Source organism: Gigantopelta aegis, chromosome 10 (genome assembly GCF_016097555.1).
Source record: "Gigantopelta aegis isolate Gae_Host chromosome 10, Gae_host_genome, whole genome shotgun sequence".
In the NCBI taxonomy this organism is placed as follows: Eukaryota; Metazoa; Mollusca; class Gastropoda; order Neomphalida; family Peltospiridae; genus Gigantopelta; species Gigantopelta aegis.
In genome coordinates this window covers 38,112,293-38,134,321 of record NC_054708.1, presented here as the reverse complement: position 1 = coordinate 38,134,321, position 22,029 = coordinate 38,112,293, and the positions used below count along the sequence as shown (strand labels likewise).

Here is a 22,029-nt window from a genome sequence, read left to right as displayed (position 1 = left end):
ACGTTTACTATATATATATAACGTTTACTATATATATATATATAACGTTTACTATATATATATATATATATATATATATATATATATATATATACTATATATATATATATATATATATATATATATATATATATATATATATATATATATATATACGTTTTACTATATATATATATATAACGTTTACTATATATATATATATAAAACGTTTACTATATGTCTTTGCCAGTATGGGACATTTGCATATTAAATAGATTTCACTCTCTATTTTTTCACTACATAGTTTAGAAAGTCTAAATAGGTGATCTGCTAGGATCCGTTTTCATCTGTCATGCATAACGTTTTCACATTTTGGAGTTCTTCTGCTTAACAAATGCGAACCACATACTGTGTGAAGCTTCCTTGGTGCATGGAGAAACACACTTGTGAATCTGATTATTCAGAACCTCAGGGGGCCTTTGGGATGGGGCCCAGAAAATATCTGCTATCCTGTCTGTGGGATGGTGTATATAAAAGATCCCTTGCTACTAATGGGAAAATGTAGTGGGTTTCCTGTTTAAGTAAAAAGAGTAAAGTTTATTTTATTTAACGACGCCACTAGAGCACATTGAATTTTTATCTTATCATCGGCTATTGGACGTCAAACATATGGCCATTCTGACACTGATTTTTAGAGGAAACCCGCTGTCGCCACATAGACTACTCTTTTACGACAGGCAGCAAGGGATATTTTATTTTCACTTCCCAGAGGCAGGATAGCACAAACCATGGCCTTTGTTGAACCTTTTACTAGGATGTTTGTAGTCAAAACGTATGTTCGGTCTAATAATTGTTATTAACATTAATATTTCAGGTTCCCCAACATTTTTGAAGAGTATTTTCATTAGTAAATCTGTCCTGGTGACAATTATCTGACAACATGTCTTGTCCTGGTAACAAGTTAAACAAAATTATTAAAATATATATTTTATTAAATTATGCTGCTAACATTAATTAGACGAATTGACGGCAAGTATTTTTCCGATTTCCGATTTCAAAATACAATCTAAATAACTTTTTGCGGAGTTGTACTGTGTGACACAGTCAATCAGCTGATTAGAGGTCATGACCTTTCAAAAGCCATATTTCGCAATGTGAAGAGATGATCAATATCACATGGGTATCTCTTCCACCGGGGTGTAATACGTGTTTATAATGGACATGTTGTAACTATTTATGAATTTGGTGGCTATAGTAACTTGACAACAATTTTAAAATAGGTTTTTAATAGCTGGTTGTAATTAGATTTGGAATTAATTATTAAATAGAAATTATTATTAAAATTATGTTTGGAACTAATTATTAAAGGGATGTTTGGACCATGCTTTTGGACTGGTATGTAAATTCAACTATGTATAATGCACATTACTGCTTAAAATCAACGAGTATATTGGTGTATTTAATTTATGAAATAGTAAATATATGATGCAGAGCCATTTTGTTCCATCCCTCTGAATCCGCCACCTGGTAAGCAGGTTGTTAAGTAATACTTGACACGTCACATCAGGTATTAGTCTTACAAATGAACAACTATTGATTTTTGTGGAATGATGAAACTGCCATGCGTCGCAATGTTTTGTAATAATATCCACCCCAGTAAGCCAGCAATGAATATATATTATTTTCCAATACAAAATAAACTACCACTGTCGAACTGGCTACAAAACAAATCGAAATAACTGTCCAACGATGTACCATGTTTTGTGCATTATGCGGTAGTTAATTTCATACTGATGATGGTGATAACTGGTTTAACGTGCTCATATACCACAAAGGTTTTGAACACGCTCATCACATTATGATCAGGGACCTGACTCGGTACAAAGGGGTATTTAATTTAAAGGGGCAATTTAGTTATTAGTCCAAAACGAAAAAGGGGCCTTTTATATGCGCTAATAAAATATAACTATTATTAATTACTTATACTCTTATAAGGCACATAACTTTGAAAGAAAAAAGAAAGAAATGTTGTATTTAATGACACACTCAACACATTTTATTTACGGTTATATGGCGTCAGACATATGGTTAAGGACCACACAGATTTTGAGAGGAAACCCACTGTTGCCACTACATAGGCTACTCTTTCCGATTAGCAGCAAGGGATCTTTTATTTGCGCTTCCCACAGGCAGGATAGCACAAACCATGGCCTTTGTTGAACCAGTTATGGATCACTGGTCGGTGCAAGTGGTTTACACCTACCCATTGAGCCTTGCGGAGCACTCACTCAGGGTTTGGAGTCGGTATCTGGATTAAAAAATCCCATGCCTCGACTGGGATCCGAACCCAGTACCTACCAGCCTGTAGACCGATGGCCTACCACGATGCCTCCGAGGCCGGTGCACATAACTTTGATGAGCTGATCTAAAGTCGGTTTATAAAATATTTTTAATCTTAAACTATAAAATAATTATGCCCAAGGAGGTTCATCTTCATAAATCAAGGCTAATATTCGTTCCTCGTATTCAGCCTTGATACATGTCGTCAAGATTACTGATATCCATTACTAGCGCCCTCTATTGGAAGAAAATTTATAACACCGATTATGTCCCTTACACGATGACATCGCTGACCAATCACAGCATCGGTAACATGTGACAATCTTGAAAGCAATATCAAAAATTAACCGCCGAAACCTTTTTTTTTAAAGGGACATACCCTAGTTTTTAAACACTAACCAATATTTTTGACTGTTATAACCGTTTTTGGTAACTTAAATCATACTTTACTTAGATTGCACTGTTTAGATTATCAATTTCCGTACATCCGTGTTTTTGGACATCCTGGTGTTTTTAATATCACAAAATGCATTTCTCATATTTTTAAAAACGCACGTCTGAGAAGTAACAGTTATGGTTTTGACGTTTAGTCTATTTTTAGAGGGTGTTTCACCATTTCAAAGTCACAGACTCATGTTTCACTCAATTGTAACTTTATCCAAATGTATTGTAGGTTTGTAGATTAACTAAACTTAGTGTTAATTTTCATGGGTTGAAACTAGGGTATGTCCCTTTAACATATCGTGACAAACACGACACGTTTCCACGGACGCTGACGCTGCTATCTTTGTTTACAATAACAAGGGAATCTATAAGGAGCGTTGCGATTCATTGCAATCAGATCTCATCGCATCCAATGAAATTTAAGCATTTTGTGGCACGATTTCTTGACGACATGTATCAAGGCTGAATACGAGGAACGAATATTAGCCTTGATTTATGAAGATGAAGGAGGTTAGGATTGGAAAGGTTGACCCAGGCCTCACAGGAAAGACTGACTAGAAGTTTGAAGAATGTCAATTGTATCCATTTCAAACTGAAATGATAAAATGATTGTTTACTTCGTTATTTGGTCCATTCTTTTAGTTCCCCCACCTGAGTTTCCTGATTGACAGGTGCATATTTGGTAGAACAATAGATAATGCATTTGCAATTTCTGATAGTCGCCGTGGTTTAGACACAAACAGTATACAAACCGGTATTATTAAAATCACAGGCTATTGTGATGCATTTTTGTTTTACAGTCTGCTTTGTCATGACATATCTTAATATTATTCTTTGTTTAATGGTATGGATAAAATCTAGACACTTTTATTATTAGCATGTAGTGGATCATGACCTGTGTCACCATATTGCCGTAGAAAATTAAAACGTTCTCGAACAAATAACCTGTCATCCCTAAAAAGGTAATGGACATTATCAAATGACAGGGTTTAGTACTGTAAATAATTCTATGATACTACTGATTAAGTAGATGGTCCCATCCAAAATCACAGAACCGACCAATTACAAAGTTCCAAAGATGGAAACGAAACAAAATGGTTGATCCCAGTTAGCAGGAATAATCATGTTTTTTTTTATTTTATTAATTCTAAAATTTCGCGTTTTTAAATTGTCAGTATGTGCTGGTGGTCCGGGTATGTATCTTTTCGAAACATAAGGCTCATAATTGACCGTAGTGTACCTTTAAATAGAAACTGTCATTAAAGTATGGAAGATCGTATGCTGACAAGTAAAATGTACTAAATACAACTAGCAAAGTATTATGACTTTCATGGCCTCTGTGGTGTAGATGTAATTTGTTTGGCTTCTTCAAAATTATTTGACCAGTTCATACACAGTTTTATTGGAAATGTGCTTGACACATGGATAATTCAGTTATTCTTAATCCCAGGGGCCTAAAGGGCGGGGCTAAAATTTCCAACTGAATTTGGTGGGAAGATTCCATGACCCACGAAGAAACAAAAAAGAAACATCTTGTTGCTTTAGCATTATTTTGCCTTTTAGTATTACTAGCATTAGGTTACAGAGGATTCTAACTTCTAACTGTATTAATAATAAAGAAAGTTTTTATTAATAAGACCTACCATCTTGTCTGGAGCTGACAAAATTTGCTGGATTGAAGCAGGCAGCTCTAATGTGACTGTCAATGATTGGTCTGAGAAAAGGGGCGAGTGTTGGTGTTCTGCTGAGGATGTGAACCTGTGTGCCATTCTGAGAACACATTCCACTTTGATCTTCATCCATACAGGACATCGCCACAGTTGCATAGCCGTAATCAGTGTATAGCACTTTCCACGTGGCTAAAAATGCCATCAGTTTGAAATAATGTATTCTCATGGAAGAACTGATAAAATTTAAATAAGCTATACAATATTTTACTCAAAATTCAAGTATCTAATGAATCCTAAATGAAAGACATACCTGTATTATTATTTTTTATACACCTATTCACCATTTGGCCAGAATGTTTCAACAGTGGATGACAGGCATCAACATGCTACATTCTAGTATGCACTAAAAGTTAATATTAGATAATTTCCATCCTAACCAATCAGTTGATGAACTTTTACATGCATTTTGTCTGGCAAAGGATACATTATGTGAATCATCTAAATTTCCAAGTCTGGTCGACCGATTAATGGCCAAAATGCAGTCTGATTGACCGATTAATTGCCAAAATGCAGTCTGATCGAGCGGCTAATGACGAAAATGCAGTCTGTTCAACCGGCTACTGACCAAAATGCAGGCTGTTTGACCGGCTACTGACCAAAATGCAGTCTGTTTGACCGGCTACTGACCAAAATGCAGTCTGATCGACCGGCTACTGACCAAAATGCAGTCTAATCGACCGGCTACTGATCAAAATGCAGTCTGTTTGACCGGCTACTGACCAAAATGCACTTTGATCGACCGGCTAATGACCAAACATCTAATCAATAACAGTAGTTCAATGTCAAACAAGTTGCGGATAATATTTCAAAATCTTAGGTATAACTAGATTGTTTGGTTACATGAATTATATTTGCCGACCAAAATATGTTCTGATCCTGAAGTTCCCAACTTTTAATTTTAAAACGTAAAGGTTCACTGCATAAAACTTATTGGCAGAATTTAAAGTTGCTTGACCAACATTAAAAAACAAAATGGTTCAAGTGAAATATTTTGCGCTGTTAATTGTTTTACAGAAGCTAGAACTACATGTAAAATAAAATGGTGCAGACTCATACTAAACATACTTGGATTCAAGTTGCAGACCCTGGTTTCTACCCGTGATCATGTACACTAAGTTTGGTTAATCTAAAAACCTGGAATACATTTGGATAAAGTGAAATAATAGTTTGTGCTGTTTAAACGGAGAATTACCCTTATAAAGTCAACTAGAGCTTATCTACATAACCATTACTTCTCAGAGGTACATGTATGCATGTTTTAAAAATAAAAAATGAATTTTTTGGTATTAAAAACACCAATATGACCTGAAACACTTTGGCAGTAAAATAAAAGTAATGTCAGATTTCAAGTATTTAAAACAGCTTTAATGCTATACCAACAAATATGTCATAGTATTAAAAAACTGGGGTCTGTCACTTTAAATCAGTAATAACAAGATATGCACCAAATTCCTAATATCCATACCTGTCAATATACATGTAGTCCATGGGCCAGAGGCCAATTTTTCATGATTTGGTACCACCCAGAGGGACAAAGGCTCATAGGTTTTTTTTGATAGGTCTATGCATGTAGATAATAAAATGAGGTGATAGCCTTCCGTATCAAGTAGCTTTCTGTCATTTTCACCCTGAAAATTGAATAGTGTGCGAAAAAATTTCCGAAGTAAATTTTGGGAGATGGGGAAACTGAATTTGGAATAACCTTCCTTAGAATCACCCTATCATAATAATTCACCTCTCAAAATGTGTGTTTTGAAGCCCTCTAACGATTACATATCATAATATGCAAATGAACCACAAAAGTAGGTCATCAGAGGTCAAAAGGTCACCGATTTTGAGTCGAGCTCAAAATTTGTGGATTTCAGCTTTGCCTCGTCATCTATTAACACATTTGCCAAAATCAGGCCTAGAAATGGCTGGAAACTGTGTCAGAGGGAATTTGCAACAATGTAAAGGCACCCATGTTCACCCATCTAGAAAAATATTGAAACGGAAACAAACGAGCCACAGTCAGTCTTTGCAGAAATTGATACTTTTATGATATATCAAATTTACCATCAACATTAACTAACAAAACACCCTATTAGAACAAACAAACACTCAAAATGTTTATTATGAAGTGCTCTTGGCATCTGATGTCTGAAAGAAAATTATTATTGGCATGTATAAAAGTAGGTCATCAGAGGTCAAAAGGTCAATATTCATTTTTCTATGATTTGATGGTACCAACCAAGCTCATTCTGAAAAATAAGAATGGAAACGGCAGTGAGAAAGTCATAATAAACACCTGTGGTTGTGTCTGAGCACACTAATTCAGTTTTTGTTTTCAGATCGAACAGGTACTGGGCTAGTGGAAATCTTAAAATTCCATCAACTTTTCATTGAACTGATCTTTAAAAAATTATTACTCCCCATTCAAACTATTGTCAATAGATGGCACTAGCTGTCTATTTCTAGTTCAATTTCTAAGTATCTTTGCAGCTTTGGCAACATGTACTTGGTAAGTTTGCAGCCCTGTAATACATAGGCAATATATACATTATTCATAAACTGTGATCTGCAGTAATAAAATGTATCTTATCTTATTGTATCATATACATCTAGTGCCAGATCCACTTAGACTATTGTAACAACACTGCAGTATTTGAGGGTCACAGGTTTGGCACTGCATATAGGAATGCAGGACTGGCTTTATCAAAAGACCGCCTCCACCCCTGGTCATCTATTGGGACATTTGCCAAACTCAGGCTTAGAAATAGCTGGAAAATATGTCAGAAGGAATTTCCAACAATTTAAAGCACCCATGTTGAGCCATCTAGAAAAATATTGAAACGGAAACAAACGAGCAAAGGTCAGGTTTTTGCAGAAATTGATACTTTTATGATATATCAAATTTACCATCAACATTAACTAACACAACAAACACCTTATTAGAACAAATAAACACTCAACACATTTATTATTAAGTGCTCTTGGCATTTGATGTCTTTTAAAGAAAATTATTATTGGCATGTATAAAAGTAGGTCATCAGAGGTCAAAAGGTCACTATTCAGTTTTCTATGATTTGATGGTACCAACCAAGCTCATCCTGAAAAAAAGGATGGAAACGACAATGAGAAAGTCATAATAAACAATGTTGGTTGTGTCGGAGCACCCTAATTCAGCTTTTGTTTTCAGATTGAACAGGTACAGGCTAGTGGAAATCTTGAAATTCCTTCAAAGTTTCATTCAAATGATCTTTAAAAAATGATTACTCCCCATTCAAACAATTGTCAATTAATGGCACTAGCTGTCTGTTTCACTTTCACCAAATGGAGGTAGAATGTAATCCTTTGCATTTAGTTCAATTTCTAAGTATCTTTACAGCCTTGGCCACATATACTTGGTAAGTTTGCAGCCCTGTAATACATAGGTCATATATACATTATTCATAAGCTGTGATCTGCAGTAATAAAATGTATCTTATTTTATCGTATATATCTAGTGCCATATCCACTTAGACTATTGTAACAACACTGCAGTGTTTGAGGGTCACAGGTTTGGTACTGCATATAGGAATGCAGGACTGGCGTTATCAAAAGACCACCCCACCCCTCTGGAGTAGATGCAATTTATTCATTCTGTCCACTGATGAATAGCAGGTTGAACAATAGTGGGTGCATCCTAAGATGATGAAATGGGTTTCACTGTTGTTCCATTCTGGCAGGTCACTGGTCTTATTATAAAAACTTACGGTGAAGAGCTGGAGTGTGGATCATGTGCATATACTTTGGTGTAAGGGAAAGACACGGGTGTTAGGTAAAGGCACTGGTCACATCAGGGTAGCAGTTTCATGCACCCCGTGCGGTCCTTTTACCTTGTTAAGAAAGCAGGAGTGTTATATCCTGTTAAGCTATGGAAAAGAAGCAGGAACATGTACATGTATGTATCTTTACCCAGGACATCATATATACCATTGATTTGATGATATGTAAAGAATTTACCGTACCACAGGCAAACCATATTCTCACATTTGTTTTACCCAAGGTAAACAAATGATGGAACTTGCCAGTTGGGACAACATATATATTTGTGTTAACAGTGCGCACATGATGGCTGGTACAGTCATTCATAATAACGTTCTGCACATGAATTAAAAGTGTGATGTCTGATTCCTCATAGTCACATGGTGGCATTGAACGAACATTTGCTTGAATAATAACTGTGGCTCCAAACGTAATGGTTATTTCTCTTCGTGGCAGTCTACGGTGGCAATATTGGTAGTGTGGAGTATTATTTAGTTCCTCTTTGTTGGCTGGATCAAGTAAAATATCAGTCCAGTTTCATAGAACCTTGTTTTTACAAGTAACCTGACATTTCATGAGTATGCTAGCAACGTCTTATTTTTTCTTTTGACATAAACATAATTATATGGATGATAAATAGATGAATGGTGAAACCACAGTATTTCCATTTCGGTATGGGACTACTGACAGAGCCGTGTCCCGTGTTCTCTGTCAGATGATCTCAGTATCACCCGAGCTGGGGATACACGAATCCTATAGTCTTTGTCGAGTAATCATTCCCATGACGGGTCAAACATTCGGGGCAAAACCATAATTGCATCCAATACCGACCTCCTTGCGTTGGTATAGGACACATAAGCATCCACGGAAGAAAAGCAAAGAAAAGGTATTCAAGGAAGCAGGCATCATGTTTAAAGTGAAATCCCTGGCCTTGCTGCTCACCAAACATCTTCAGGGGATGTTAACACTACTTTGCTTCTTCTTTTTTCGGAAAAAATAGATAGCCAGTCTGATGTGCATGGAACTGCTACCCTGATGTGACCTGTGTCGTTACCAATATGACACTCAACTCTTACACCAAAGCAAACACAAATGGTCCATATCCCCAGCTACTTAAATGCATTATAGTTATCTTGTATGATAAATTCACCAACCTGAAAATTGTCAATGAAGCAAAGAGAAGATGATAGAAACCATTTCATTTACACCAGGATGCCCGACTGAGTATCCAAAACAGGTTGCCTACCAAGATGAATTATGGCTCACCAGTGAATAGTTACCAAAATGCACCCACTCGGAGGAGGGTTGGGGATGGACAAAGACAGCCTTGCTACTTGTAGCCTATATAAGACCTGCAATAAGTTAAGTGGGTGTCATCCCTTTACGGCTGTCTCAACTGCAATAGGTCTTAAAGATAAGATTATAACATTACCTACATAATAATGGAAAAGTAGGTACAATCTTTACTTGGGACGTTTGGGTGCTTAATAAATGGATTTGCTTAAAATTACAAGCCCAAGCTTCTGTTAGTAATAATATAAAAATAGGTAAAGTGTTTCTTAAAGTGTAATTATTAAGTATGGTTTCCGTAGATGTGTCCCAAGCTATTTTGAAAATGTCCAGCATGACCAAATATAGGTGACCTTTTGACCTCTTTAGGCCTGCTTCATGCTTCAGTTACTCAAAAAGATATACAATTGCTTTGTAATAAACATTTTGTGACACTTATTGTCATTATAGTGTGATTTAAGGTTGATGTTGGTGTTAGTACTGATATATCATAAAAGTATAAATTTCTGCAAAAACGTACCTTGGCTTATTTGTTTCCGTTTCAATATTTTTCTAGATGGCTGAACATGGGTGCCTTTAAATTGTTGGAAATTCCTTCCGACAATGTCCAGCCATTTCTAGGCCTGATTTTGGCAAACGTGCTAATAGATGATGAAGCAAAGTTGAAATCCATAAATTTTGAGCTTGACCCAAAATCGGTGACCTTTTGACCTCTGATGACCTACTTTTGTGGTTCATTTGCATATTATGATAGGTAATCGTTAGAGGGCTTCAAAACACACATTTTGAGTGGTGAATTCCTATGATAGGGTGATTTTAAGGAAAGTTATTTCAAATTAAGTTTCCCCTACCCCCAAAATTTGTTTCGGATTTTTTTCCACATATTATTCAGTTTTCAAGGTGAAAATGACAGAAAGCTACTCGATACGGAAGGCTATCACCTCATTTTATTATCTACATGCATAGACTTAGCAAAAAAAACCTATGAGCGTTTGTCCCTCTGGGTGGTACCAAATTCTGGTCTGGCCCATGGACTAATAATGGATACAGAACAAAATAAAGACTGACATATGTATATGATGTCATTTCAAAATGGTATTTTTAAAACTCTGACTACAGTAATGGTACATAAACTATTAAAGTGGATAAGTGCCGAGTTGTGCAGGATCCAGAAAATACTTTGTTGCGGGACGGGGACTAATGGTAAAAGGGCACCTGGACTAGTACCTCAAAAGGGCATCCCAATAGGGATTGAAATTAAAAGAGGGAAAAGAAAATTGGGTACACTTGAATATTTGTTGGGTGGATGGGTCCCCCCCATCTTGGATCTGCATCTGCTGAATAACATGCCTTTAAACTAGTGTGCTTCAGAAACAAAGGAGTTCTAGTAATTTTTAGGTTATTTTGATATGGTTATTTTTGCATATCTATTTATTATTAGATGCTATGTAAATGAAAAAATATAATTGTTGCATATGCATGGTCAGAATGAACTTAGTAATAATATAGACTCATTATTTCTATGCACTGTCCATCTTAATTATTGTAAAATATGTGTACTAACTCCAACTCCACTGCCCAGGAATATTTATCCTTCCCATGAAGTGACCATCTGGCTTTGATGGACATCTTGGTTGCAAATCCCCATTCATAGGATTACAAGTATTAGATGACCTAAAATAAAACAAGCCAGATTAAAAGTCCAGTGTTATTGTTGACAATCGTGTTTTTTGTTGTTGTTGTTGTTGTGGGTTTTTTTTTATTATTATTATTTTTTTTTAACATGGCACCGAATTAAGATGACTATTACTATACATAAAATTTTCTTTTTTGAAGGACACGGGTGCAATTTCATCTCGGCATGCCCCTACATTCAATCCAATCAGTTTCAAATACTTGTATCACACGAATAATTTAAACAGACAACACTACTCCTCTAACTGATTATTCCAAGGAATGTGATGCCCTCTCCTGAATATTTGAATGTACATGTAGGTACTAGTACCCTATTTTTTAACCGTACAAATTTATGATCGAGGGGACTATTCTACCTACATTTCAGAAATATTTGGTTTCAGAATTACCAAATGTTTGACATGCAATGTACATACTCAAGTGGGGGTGGGGTGGATGGGCACAAGCCAGATTTTTATCTTTATTTATATGGTGTATGACAGCCCACCCCCACCCACCCGGCCAAACCGGTTCCAGCGGGCTTGTATCTATCATTTGTGTGGGATTTGTTAATACATGTAGATAGACTTGCCAAATGTGGTAACTTTCACAGACATGTCCTAAATTTGAGGTTACATGAAGCAAAGGGATCAAGATTGAATTAACTTAACCTATTTATAACACTGGATTAACTATGAGGGGACATGGGACAACCTCAATCTCGGATCACCACTCTTTCCCACTATAATACCCTGGCTATGCTATTGACTCTCGCACACACACACACACACACACACACAGATTATTTGTGAATACCTATTTATTATTTTGCTGTAAATTGGAGGTAAATTTAATTTTAATCATAGACATCGTATTAATGAATCGAAAATGATTACGGGACGATTCGTACCCGTTTTATTTCGTCCCTGGCCGATTCGTACACACTACCGTTTTATACCCTAGACGATTTGTACCCACTACATTTAGGACACGTATTATGTTGAATTGCACAATGATAATGTTTGGTCTGTCTTAGTTGTTAGCTTGAGGGATTTTAACGGGGTTTTCTTTCCAAGGTTCTTCTAACATGCTTGGAAAGAAGGCAATTTCTTTAAAAAAAACCTTTATGTTATTTGATCAATCCACATATTATGTAAATGACGAGTATGTCTTAATGTCGCGTAACTAAACAGTAATATTCAATTGGTGAAGTTTGTTTTGAAATTAATATTTTAATACAAACTTTAATTTGAATATTTGTATTGGTGATTTGGATGATATATAACATGATTAATGTATTTTATAATTACCCCTTTCCAGCAAATATAAATTTTAAAGATCCATTTCCTAGTGGCAAGTAGTAGCAGACAAAGGAATTCATTTCCACTAGCCCACCGGCAGTTTTAGAAACCTCATACCAATAGCCTGATATCTGAAAGATCAGTACAATATATTCACTAAGTGGTTATGGCAAAAAGAAGGTCATATTATAAAGAATTGCGAGTATTATTTAAACTGTTAGTGTGTCATGCAAGTAGATAACAGTCCTACCAGGGGTGCAAAACTTTCCAATCCACTACACAAATGTGGGTGTTAATTCTTGCAGACAAATTAAAAAAATATAACCACCAATCCAATGGACTGAAGAATAGCCATTGAGACAATGAAAACTTTTCATTCCAACACTTTCTGATTACTTGTGAATTTCAAAAGTTCATGAATGGATTGTACTCAGACCAGTTGGTTGAAAAGACTAATTCAAAGCAAATTTACGAGCGATTGTTGTTGGAGCGGGACTTTGATAAGTCAGTGGAAATGACAGTGCATATTGAAAATCACAATGTAGCAACTGGGAATGATAGTTACACACTTAAAAGTGTATGTTCCAAAATTAACACTCAGAGAAGACCAAAACTTTGGAACATTCACTGTTAAGGATGTGGATCCAAATAACTTTTGGCAAAAAATCCAGTATGCAAATCCAGAGCACGGAAGTTATAGCTGTATGTGCATTTCGCAGTTTCACTGCATTGTAAATAAAATACTCTGTTGGGAAGTATGAAGCATTGGCGTTTGTGTGGACAGTATACAAATGACATACATATTTGTGGAGTCATTGATTTATTTTGCGTACAGATGATTATTCACATGTGACACTGATGAGTTCAAAAGGAATGCATGGGTCACAAAACAATGCGAATTGCGCGCTTGTCAATGCAGTCTTTATACTACAGTTTTGAAAGAATATAAATGTGGTGTCCAAAATAAAGTGGCAGATGCACTTTCTAGATTTCCACAGTATACAACCGATGACACAATTCTGGATGATCATGACGCTGTATGTCAACATCGTATTGCTATAACCAAAGACATACTTCTGACAGCCCGACTTCTACTCAAATTACTCAACATATTCGAAACTAAAATTATCCCCTCCACAAGTTTAAAAAGTTGATGAGTCTATTTGGTATAGCAGTATAGCAGATTAATTATTACTACGGTGTTATTATATTGTGTGTTGTATATTGTATATATGTGAACATATGTTGTTTGATTTAGGAAGGCGTCAATGTGGACAGTAGCAAGGATTTTATGTGGACAGTAGGAAGGTGTTTTACACTTACTCTGTCAGCGTCAATGTGGACAGTAGGAAGGTGTTTTACACTTACCCTGTCAGCGTCAGTGTGGGCAGTAGGAAGGTGTTTTACACTCTGTCAGCGTCAATGTGGACAGTAGGAAGGTGTTTTACACTCTGTCAGTGTCAATGTGGACAGTAGGAAGGTGTTTTACACTCTGTCAGTGTCAATGTGGACAGTAGGAAGGTGTTTTACACTCTGTCAGCGTCAATGTGGACAGTAGGAAGGTGTTTTACACTCTGTCAGTGTCAATGTGGACAGTAGGAAGGTGTTTTACACTCTGTCAGCGTCAATGTGGACAGTAGGAAGGGTTTTTACATTTACTCTGTCAGTGTCAGTGTGGACAGTAGGAAGGTAGTTACACGTAACCTGTCAGTACTAGTGTGTACAGTAGGAAGTGTTTTTACATTTACTCTGTCAGTGTCAGTATGGGCAGTAGGACGGTAGTTACACTTAACCTGTCAGTACTAGTGTGTACAGTAGGAAGGGTTTTTACATTTACTCTGTCAGTGTCAGTGTGGACAGTAGGAAGGTAGTTACACTTAACCTGTCAGTACTAGTGTGTACAGTAGGAAGGGTTTTTACATTTACTCTGTCAGTGTCAGTATGGGCAGTAGGACGGTAGTTACACTTAACCTGTCAGTACTAGTGTGTACAGTAGGAAGGGTTTTTACATTTACTCTGTCAGTGTCAGTGTGGACAGTAGGAAGGTAGTTACACTTAACCTGTCAGTACTAGTGTGTACAGTAGGAAGGGTTTTTACATTTACTCTGTCAGTGTCAGTGTGTACAGTAGGACGGTAGTTACACTTAACCTGTCAGTACTAGTGTGTACAGTAGGAAGGGTTTTTACATTTACTCTGTCAGTGTCAGTGTGGACAGTAGGAAGGTAGTTACACTTAACCTGTCAGTACTAGTATGCACAGTAGGAAGGGTTTTTACATTTACTCTGTCAGTGTCAGTGTGGACAGTAGGACGGTAGTTACACTTAACCTGTCAGTACTAGTGTGTACAGTAGGAAGGGTTTTTACATTTACTCTGTCAGTGTCAGTATGGACAGTATAGGACGGTAGTTACACTTAACCTGTCAGTACTAGTGTGTACAGTAGGAAGGGTTTTTACATTTACTCTGTCAGTGTCAGTGTGTACAGTAGGACGGTAGTTACACTTAACCTGTCAGTACTAGTGTGCACAGTAGGAAGGGTTTTTACATTTACTCTGTCAGTGTCAGTATGGACAGTAGGACGGTAGTTACACTTAACCTGTCAGTACTAGTGTGTACAGTAGGAAGGGTTTTTACATTTACTCTGTCAGTGTCAGTGTGTACAGTAGGACGGTAGTTACACTTAAGCTGTCAGTACTAGTGTGCACAGTAGAAGTGTTTTCACATTTACTCTGTCAGTGTCAGTATGGACAGTAGGACGGTAGTTACACGTAACCTGTCAGTACTAGTGTGTACAGTAGGAAGGGTTTTTACATTTACTCTGTCAGTGTCAGTGTGTACAGTAGGACGGTAGTTACACTTAACCTGTCAGTACTAGTGTGCACAGTAGGAAGGGTTTTTACATTTACTCTGTCAGTGTCAGTGTGTACAGTAGGACAGTAGTTACACTTAACCTGTCAGTACTAGTGTGCACAGTAGGAAGGGTTTTTACATTTACTCTGTCAGTGTCAGTGTGTACAGTAGGACGGTAGTTACACTTAACCTGTCAGTACTAGTGTGCACAGTAGGAAGGGTTTTTACATTTACTCTGTCAGTGTCAGTATGAACAGTAGGACGGTAGTTACACTTAACCTGTCAGTACTAGTGTGCACAGTAGGAAGGGTTTTTACATTTACTCTGTCAGTGTCAGTATGGACAGTAGGACGGTAGTTACACTTAACCTGTCAGTACTAGTGTGTACAGTAGGAAGGGTTTTTACATTTACTCTGTCAGTGTCAGTGTGTACAGTAGGACGGTAGTTACACTTAACCTGTCAGTACTAGTGTGCACAGTAGGAAGGGTTTTTACATTTACTCTGTCAGTGTCAGTATGGACAGTAGGACGATAGTTACACTTAACCTGTCAGTACTAGTGTGCACAGTAGGAAGGGTTTTTACATTTACTCTGTCAGTGTCAGTGTGTACAGTAGGACGGTAGTTACACTTAACCTGTCAGTACTAGTGTGCACAGTAGGAAGGGTTTTTACATTTACTCTGTCAGTGTCAGTATGGACAGTAGGACGGTAGTTACACGTAACCTGTCAGTACTAGTGTGCACAGTAGGAAGGGTTTTTACATTTACTCTGTCAGTGTCAGTGTGTACAGTAGGACGGTAGTTACACTTAACCTCTCAGTACTAGTGCGTACAGTAGGAAGGGTTTTTACATTTACTGTCAGTGTCAGTATGGACAGTAGGACGGTAGTTACACTTAACCTGTCAGTACTAGTGTGTACAGTAGGAAGGCTTTTTACGTTTACTCTATCAGTGTCAGTGTGTACAGTAGGACGGTTGTTACACTTACTTTGTCAGCATCAATGTGGACAGTAGGAAGGTAGTTACACTTACTTTGTGAGCATCAATGTGGACAGTAGGAAGGTAGTTACACTTACTTTGTCAGCATCAATGTGGACAGTAGGAAGGTAGTTACACTTACTTTGTCAGCATCAATGTGGACAGTAGGAAGGTGTTTTACACTTACTTTGTCAGTGTCAATGTGGACAGTAGGAAGGTGTTTTACACTTACTTTGTCAGTGCCAATGTGGACGTTAGGAAGGTGTTTTACACTTACTTTGTCAGTGTCAATGTGGACAGTAGGAAGGTGTTTTACACTTACTTTGTCAGTGTCAATGTGGACAGTAGGAAGGTGTTTTACACTTACTTTGTCAGTGTCAATGTGGACAGTAGGAAGGTGTTTTACACTTACTCTGTCAGTGTCAATGTGGACAGTAGGAAGGTGTTTTACACTTACTCTGTCAGTGTCAATGTGGACAGTAGGAAGGTGTTTTACACTTACTCTGTCAGTGTCAATGTGGACAGTAGGAAGGTGGTTACACTTACTCTGTCAGTGTCAATGTGGACAGTAGGAAGGTGTTTTACACTTACTCTGTCAGTGTCAATGTGGACAGTAGGAAGGTGGTTACACTTACTCTGTCAGTGTCAATGTGGACAGTAGGAAGGTGGTTACACTTACTCTGTCAGTGTCAATGTGGACAGTAGGAAGGTGTTTTACACTTACTTTGTCAGTGTCAATGTGGACAGTAGGAAGGTGTTTTACACTTACTTTGTCAGTGTCAATGTGGACAGTAGGAAGGTGTTTTACACTTACTTTGTCAGTGTCATTGTGGACAGTAGGAAGGTGTTTTACACTTACTCTGCCAGTGTCAGTGTGGACAGTAGGAAGGTGTTTTACACTTACTTTGTCAGTGTCAGTGTGGACAGTAGGAAGGTGTTTTACACTTACTTTGTCAGTGTCAATGTGGACAGTAGGAAGGTAGTTACACTTACTTTGTCAGTGTCAATGTGGACAGCAGGAAGGTGTTTTACACTTACTTTGTCAGTGTCAATGTGGACAGTAGGAAGGTTGTTACACTTACTTTGTCAGTGCCAATGTGGACAGTAGGAAGGTGTTTTACACTTACTTTGTCAAAGTCAATGTGGACAGTAGGAAGGTAGTTACACTTACTTTGTCAAAATCAATGTGGACAGTAGGAAGGTTGTTACACTTACTCTGTCAGTGTCAATGTGGACAGTAGGAAGGTTGTTACACTTACTCTGTCAGTGTCAATGTGGACAGTAGGAAGGTTGTTACACTTACTTTGTCAGTGTCAATGTGGACAGTAGGGAGGTTGTTACACTTACTTTGTCAGTGCCAATGTGGACAGTAGGAAGGTTGTTACACTTACTTTGTCAAAGTCAATGTGGACAGTAGGAAGGTTGTTACACTTACTCTGTTAGTGTCAGTGTGGACAGTAGGAAGGTTGTTACACTTACTTTGTCAAAGTCAATGTGGACAGTAGGAAGGTTGTTACACTTTCTCTGTTAGTGTCAATGTGGACAGTAGGGAGGTTGTTACACTTACTCTGTCAGTGCCAATGTGGACAGTAGGAAGGTTGTTACACTTACTTTGTCAAAGTCAATGTGGACAGTAGGAAGGTTGTTACACTTACTTTGTCAAAGTCAATGTGGACAGTAGGAAGGTTGTTACACTTACTCTGTTAGTGTCAATGTGGACAGTAGGAAGGTTGTTACACTTTCTCTGTTAGTGTCAATGTGGACAGTAGGAAGGTTGTTACACTTACTCTGTTAGTGTCAATGTGGACAGTAGGAAGGTTGTTACACTTTCTCTGTTAGTGTCAATGTGGACAGTAGGGAGGTTGTTACACTTACTTTGTCAGTGCCAATGTGGACAGTAGGAAGGTTGTTACACTTACTTTGTCAAAGTCAATGTGGACAGTAGGAAGGTTGTTACACTTTCTCTGTTAGTGTCAATGTGGACAGTAGGAAGGTTGTTACACTTACTCTGTTAGTGTCAGTGTGGACAGTAGGAAGGTTGTTACACTTACTTTGTCAAAGTCAATGTGGACAGTAGGAAGGTTGTTACACTTACTCTGTTAGTGTCAGTGTGGACAGTAGGAAGGTTGTTACACTTACTTTGTCAGTGTCAATGTGGACAGTAGGAAGGTTGTTACACTTTCTCTGTTAGTGTCAATGTGGACAGTAGGAAGGTTGTTACACTTACTTTGTCAAAGTCAATGTGGACAGTAGGAAGGTTGTTACACTTTCTCTGTTAGTGTCAATGTGGACAGTAGGAAGGTTGTTACACTTACTTTGTCAAAGTCAATGTGGACAGTAGGAAGGTTGTTACACTTACTCTGTTAGTGTCAATGTGGACAGTAGGAAGGTTGTTACACTTACTCTGTTAGTGTCAATGTGGACAGTAGGAAGGTTGTTACACTTACTTTGTCACAGTCAATGTGGACAGTAGGAAGGTTGTTACACTTACTTTGTCAAAGTCAATGTGGACAGTAGGAAGGTTGTTACACTTACTTTGTCACAGTCAGTGTGGACAGTAGGAAGGTTGTTACACTTACTTTGTCACAGTCAGTGTGGACAGTAGGAAGGTGGTTACACTTACTTTGTCAGTGTCAATGTGGACAGTAGGAAGGTTGTTACACTTACTCTGTTAGTGTCAATGTGGACGGTAGGAAGGTTGTTACACTTACTTTGTCAGTGCCAATGTGGACGGTAGGAAGGTTGTTACACTTACTTTGTCAGTGTCAATGTGGACAGTAGGAAGGTTGTTACACTTACTTTGTAAAAGTCAATGTGGACAGTAGGAAGGTGTTTTACGCTCACTCTGTCAGTGTCAATGTGGACAGTAGGAAGGTGTTTTACGCTCACTCTGTCAGTGTCAATGTGGACAGTAGGAAGGTGTTTTACGCTCACTCTGTCAGTGTCAATGTGGACAGTAGGAAGGTGTTTTACGCTCACTCTGTCAGTGTCAATGTGGACAGTAGGAAGGTGTTTTACGCTCACTCTGTCAGTGTCAATGTGGACAGTAGGAAGGTGTTTTACGCTCACTCTGTCAGCGTCAATGTGGACAGTAGGAAGGTGTTTTACGCTCACTCTGTCAGTGTCAATGTGGACAGTAGGAAGGTGTTTTACGCTCACTCTGTCAGCGTCAATGTGGACAGTAGGAAGGTGTTTTACTCTGAATCTGTCAGTGTCAATGTGGACAGTAGGAAGGTGTTTTACTCTGAATCTGTCAGTGTCAATGTGGACAGTAGGAAGGTGTTTTACACTCACTCTGTCAGTGTCAATGTGGACAGTAGGAAGGTGTTTTACTCTGAATCTGTCAGCGTCAATGTGGACAGTAGGAAGGTGTTTTACGCTCACTCTGTCAGCGTCAATGTGGACAGTAGGAAGGTGTTTTACGCTCACTCTGTCAGTGTCAATGTGGACAGTAGGAAGGTGTTTTACTCTGAATCTGTCAGCGTCAATGTGGACAGTAGGAAGGTGTTTTACGCTCACTCTGTCAGCGTCAATGTGGACAGTAGGAAGGTGTTTTACACTCACTCTGTCAGTGTCAATGTGGACAGTAGGAAGGTGTTTTACACTCACTCTGTCAGCGTCAATGTGGACAGTAGGAAGGTGTTTTACGCTCACTCTGTCAGTGTCAATGTGGACAGTAGGAAGGTGTTTTACGCTCACTCTGTCAGCGTCAATGTGGACAGTAGGAAGGTGTTTTACTCTGAATCTGTCAGTGTCAATGTGGACAGTAGGAAGATGTTTTACGCTCACTCTGTCAGTGTCAATGTGGACAGTAGGAAGGTGTTTTACGCTCACTCTGTCAGCGTCAATGTGGACAGTAGGAAGGTGTTTTACTCTGAATCTGTCAGCGTCAATGTGGACAGTAGGAAGGTGTTTTATGCTCACTCTGTCAGTGTCAATGTGGACAGTAGGAAGGTGTTTTACGCTCACTCTGTCAGCGTCAATGTGGACAGTAGGAAGGTGTTTTACTCTGAATCTGTCAGTGTCAATGTGGACAGTAGGAAGGTGTTTTACGCTCACTCTGTCAGTGTCAATGTGGACAGTAGGAAGGTGTTTTACGCTCACTCTGTCAGCGTCAATGTGGACAGTAGGAAGGTGTTTTACGCTCACTCTGTCAGCGTCAATGTGGACAGTAGGAAGGTGTTTTACGCTCACTCTGTCAGTGTCAATGTGGACAGTAGGAAGGTGTTTTACGCTCACTCTGTCAGCGTCAATGTGGACAGTAGGAAGGTGTTTTACTCTGAATCTGTCAGTGTCAATGTGGACAGTAGGAAGGTGTTTTACGCTCACTCTGTCAGTGTCAATGTGGACAGTAGGAAGGTGTTTTACGCTCACTCTGTCAGCGTCAATGTGGACAGTAGGAAGGTGTTTTACACTCACTCTGTCAGCGTCAATGTGGACAGTAGGAAGGTGTTTTATGCTCACTCTGTCAGTGTCAATGTGGACAGTAGGAAGGTGTTTTACTCTGAATCTGTCAGCGTCAATGTGGACAGTAGGAAGGTGTTTTACGCTCACTCTGTCAGTGTCAATGTGGACAGTAGGAAGGTGTTTTACGCTCACTCTGTCAGTGTCAATGTGGACAGTAGGAAGGTGTTTTACTCTGAATCTGTCAGCGTCAATGTGGACAGTAGGAAGGTGTTTTACGCTCACTCTGTCAGTGTCAATGTGGACAGTAGGAAGGTGTTTTATGCTCACTCTGTCAGCGTCAATGTGGACAGTAGGAAGGTGTTTTATGCTCACTCTGTCAGCGTCAATGTGGACAGTAGGAAGGTGTTTTACTCTGAATCTGTCAGTGTCAATGTGTACAGTAGGAAGATGTTTTACGCTCACTCTGTCAGTGTCAATGTGGACAGTAGGAAGGTGTTTTATGCTCACTCTGTCAGCGTCAATGTGGACAGTAGGAAGGTGTTTTACGCTCACTCTGTCAGTGTCAATGTGGACAGTAGGAAGGTGTTTTACTCTGAATCTGTCAGCGTCAATGTGGACAGTAGGAAGGTGTTTTACGCTCACTCTGTCAGTGTCAATGTGGACAGTAGGAACGTGTTTTACACTCACTCTGTCAGTGTCAATGTGGACAGTAGGAAGGTGTTTTACGCTCACTCTGTCAGTGTTAATGTGGACAGTAGGAAGGTGTTTTACGCTCACTCTGTCAACGTCAATGTGGACAGTAGGAAGGTGTTTTACGCTAGGTTGCATAGTACCAAAGAAGAGAGTGTCAAAGTTCGACGTGCACCGTCAAATTATATATTTACGGAGTAAAAGCAGCTGTGGGTGTGATTGGTAGTAATATGTGACATTGACTATTTGTGCAAATACTATTATCCATTGACAATAAATAAATACACTTTTATTTCTTATACAGTTGTTATGCAGTATATACCAGAGGTTGAAACTAATGCTGGGTACCCCCAAAAATGGAACTGCAATTTTCAGCAAAAATTACGGTTGCTATTAAAAACATAAATTAAATCTCTTAAATGGTACGTGACCCCCCATTTTCTTGCAGCTAGATTAGATGTGAGGTGCCACACTTTCTATTGCTGTACTTCCTGGGTGTGTTGAAATGCTGCTTATATCAGTTTTATTAGTAAACGTTAACATTATCGGCAATAGGAATT

At 38.4% G+C, this 22,029-nt stretch overlaps 1 protein-coding gene across 2 annotated transcripts in view; it reads right to left on the bottom strand.

Annotated features, from left to right (window-relative positions):
• LOC121382534 overlaps positions 1-22,029 on the bottom strand; it is a 94,590-nt gene that overhangs the window by 4,474 nt on the left and 68,087 nt on the right. Inside the window, exons 21-23 of one of the 2 annotated variants that reach the window (XM_041511992.1) lie at positions 12,554-12,675; positions 11,134-11,243; positions 4,407-4,622 (exon numbers count right to left, since the gene is read on the bottom strand). In XM_041511992.1, the coding sequence (XP_041367926.1) occupies positions 4,407-4,622; positions 11,134-11,243; positions 12,554-12,675 (448 nt within the window). Of the gene's footprint in view, positions 1-4,406; positions 4,623-11,133; positions 11,244-12,553; positions 12,676-22,029 lie in introns of those variants that run through there. The other variant, XM_041511993.1, reaches the window with a different exon arrangement.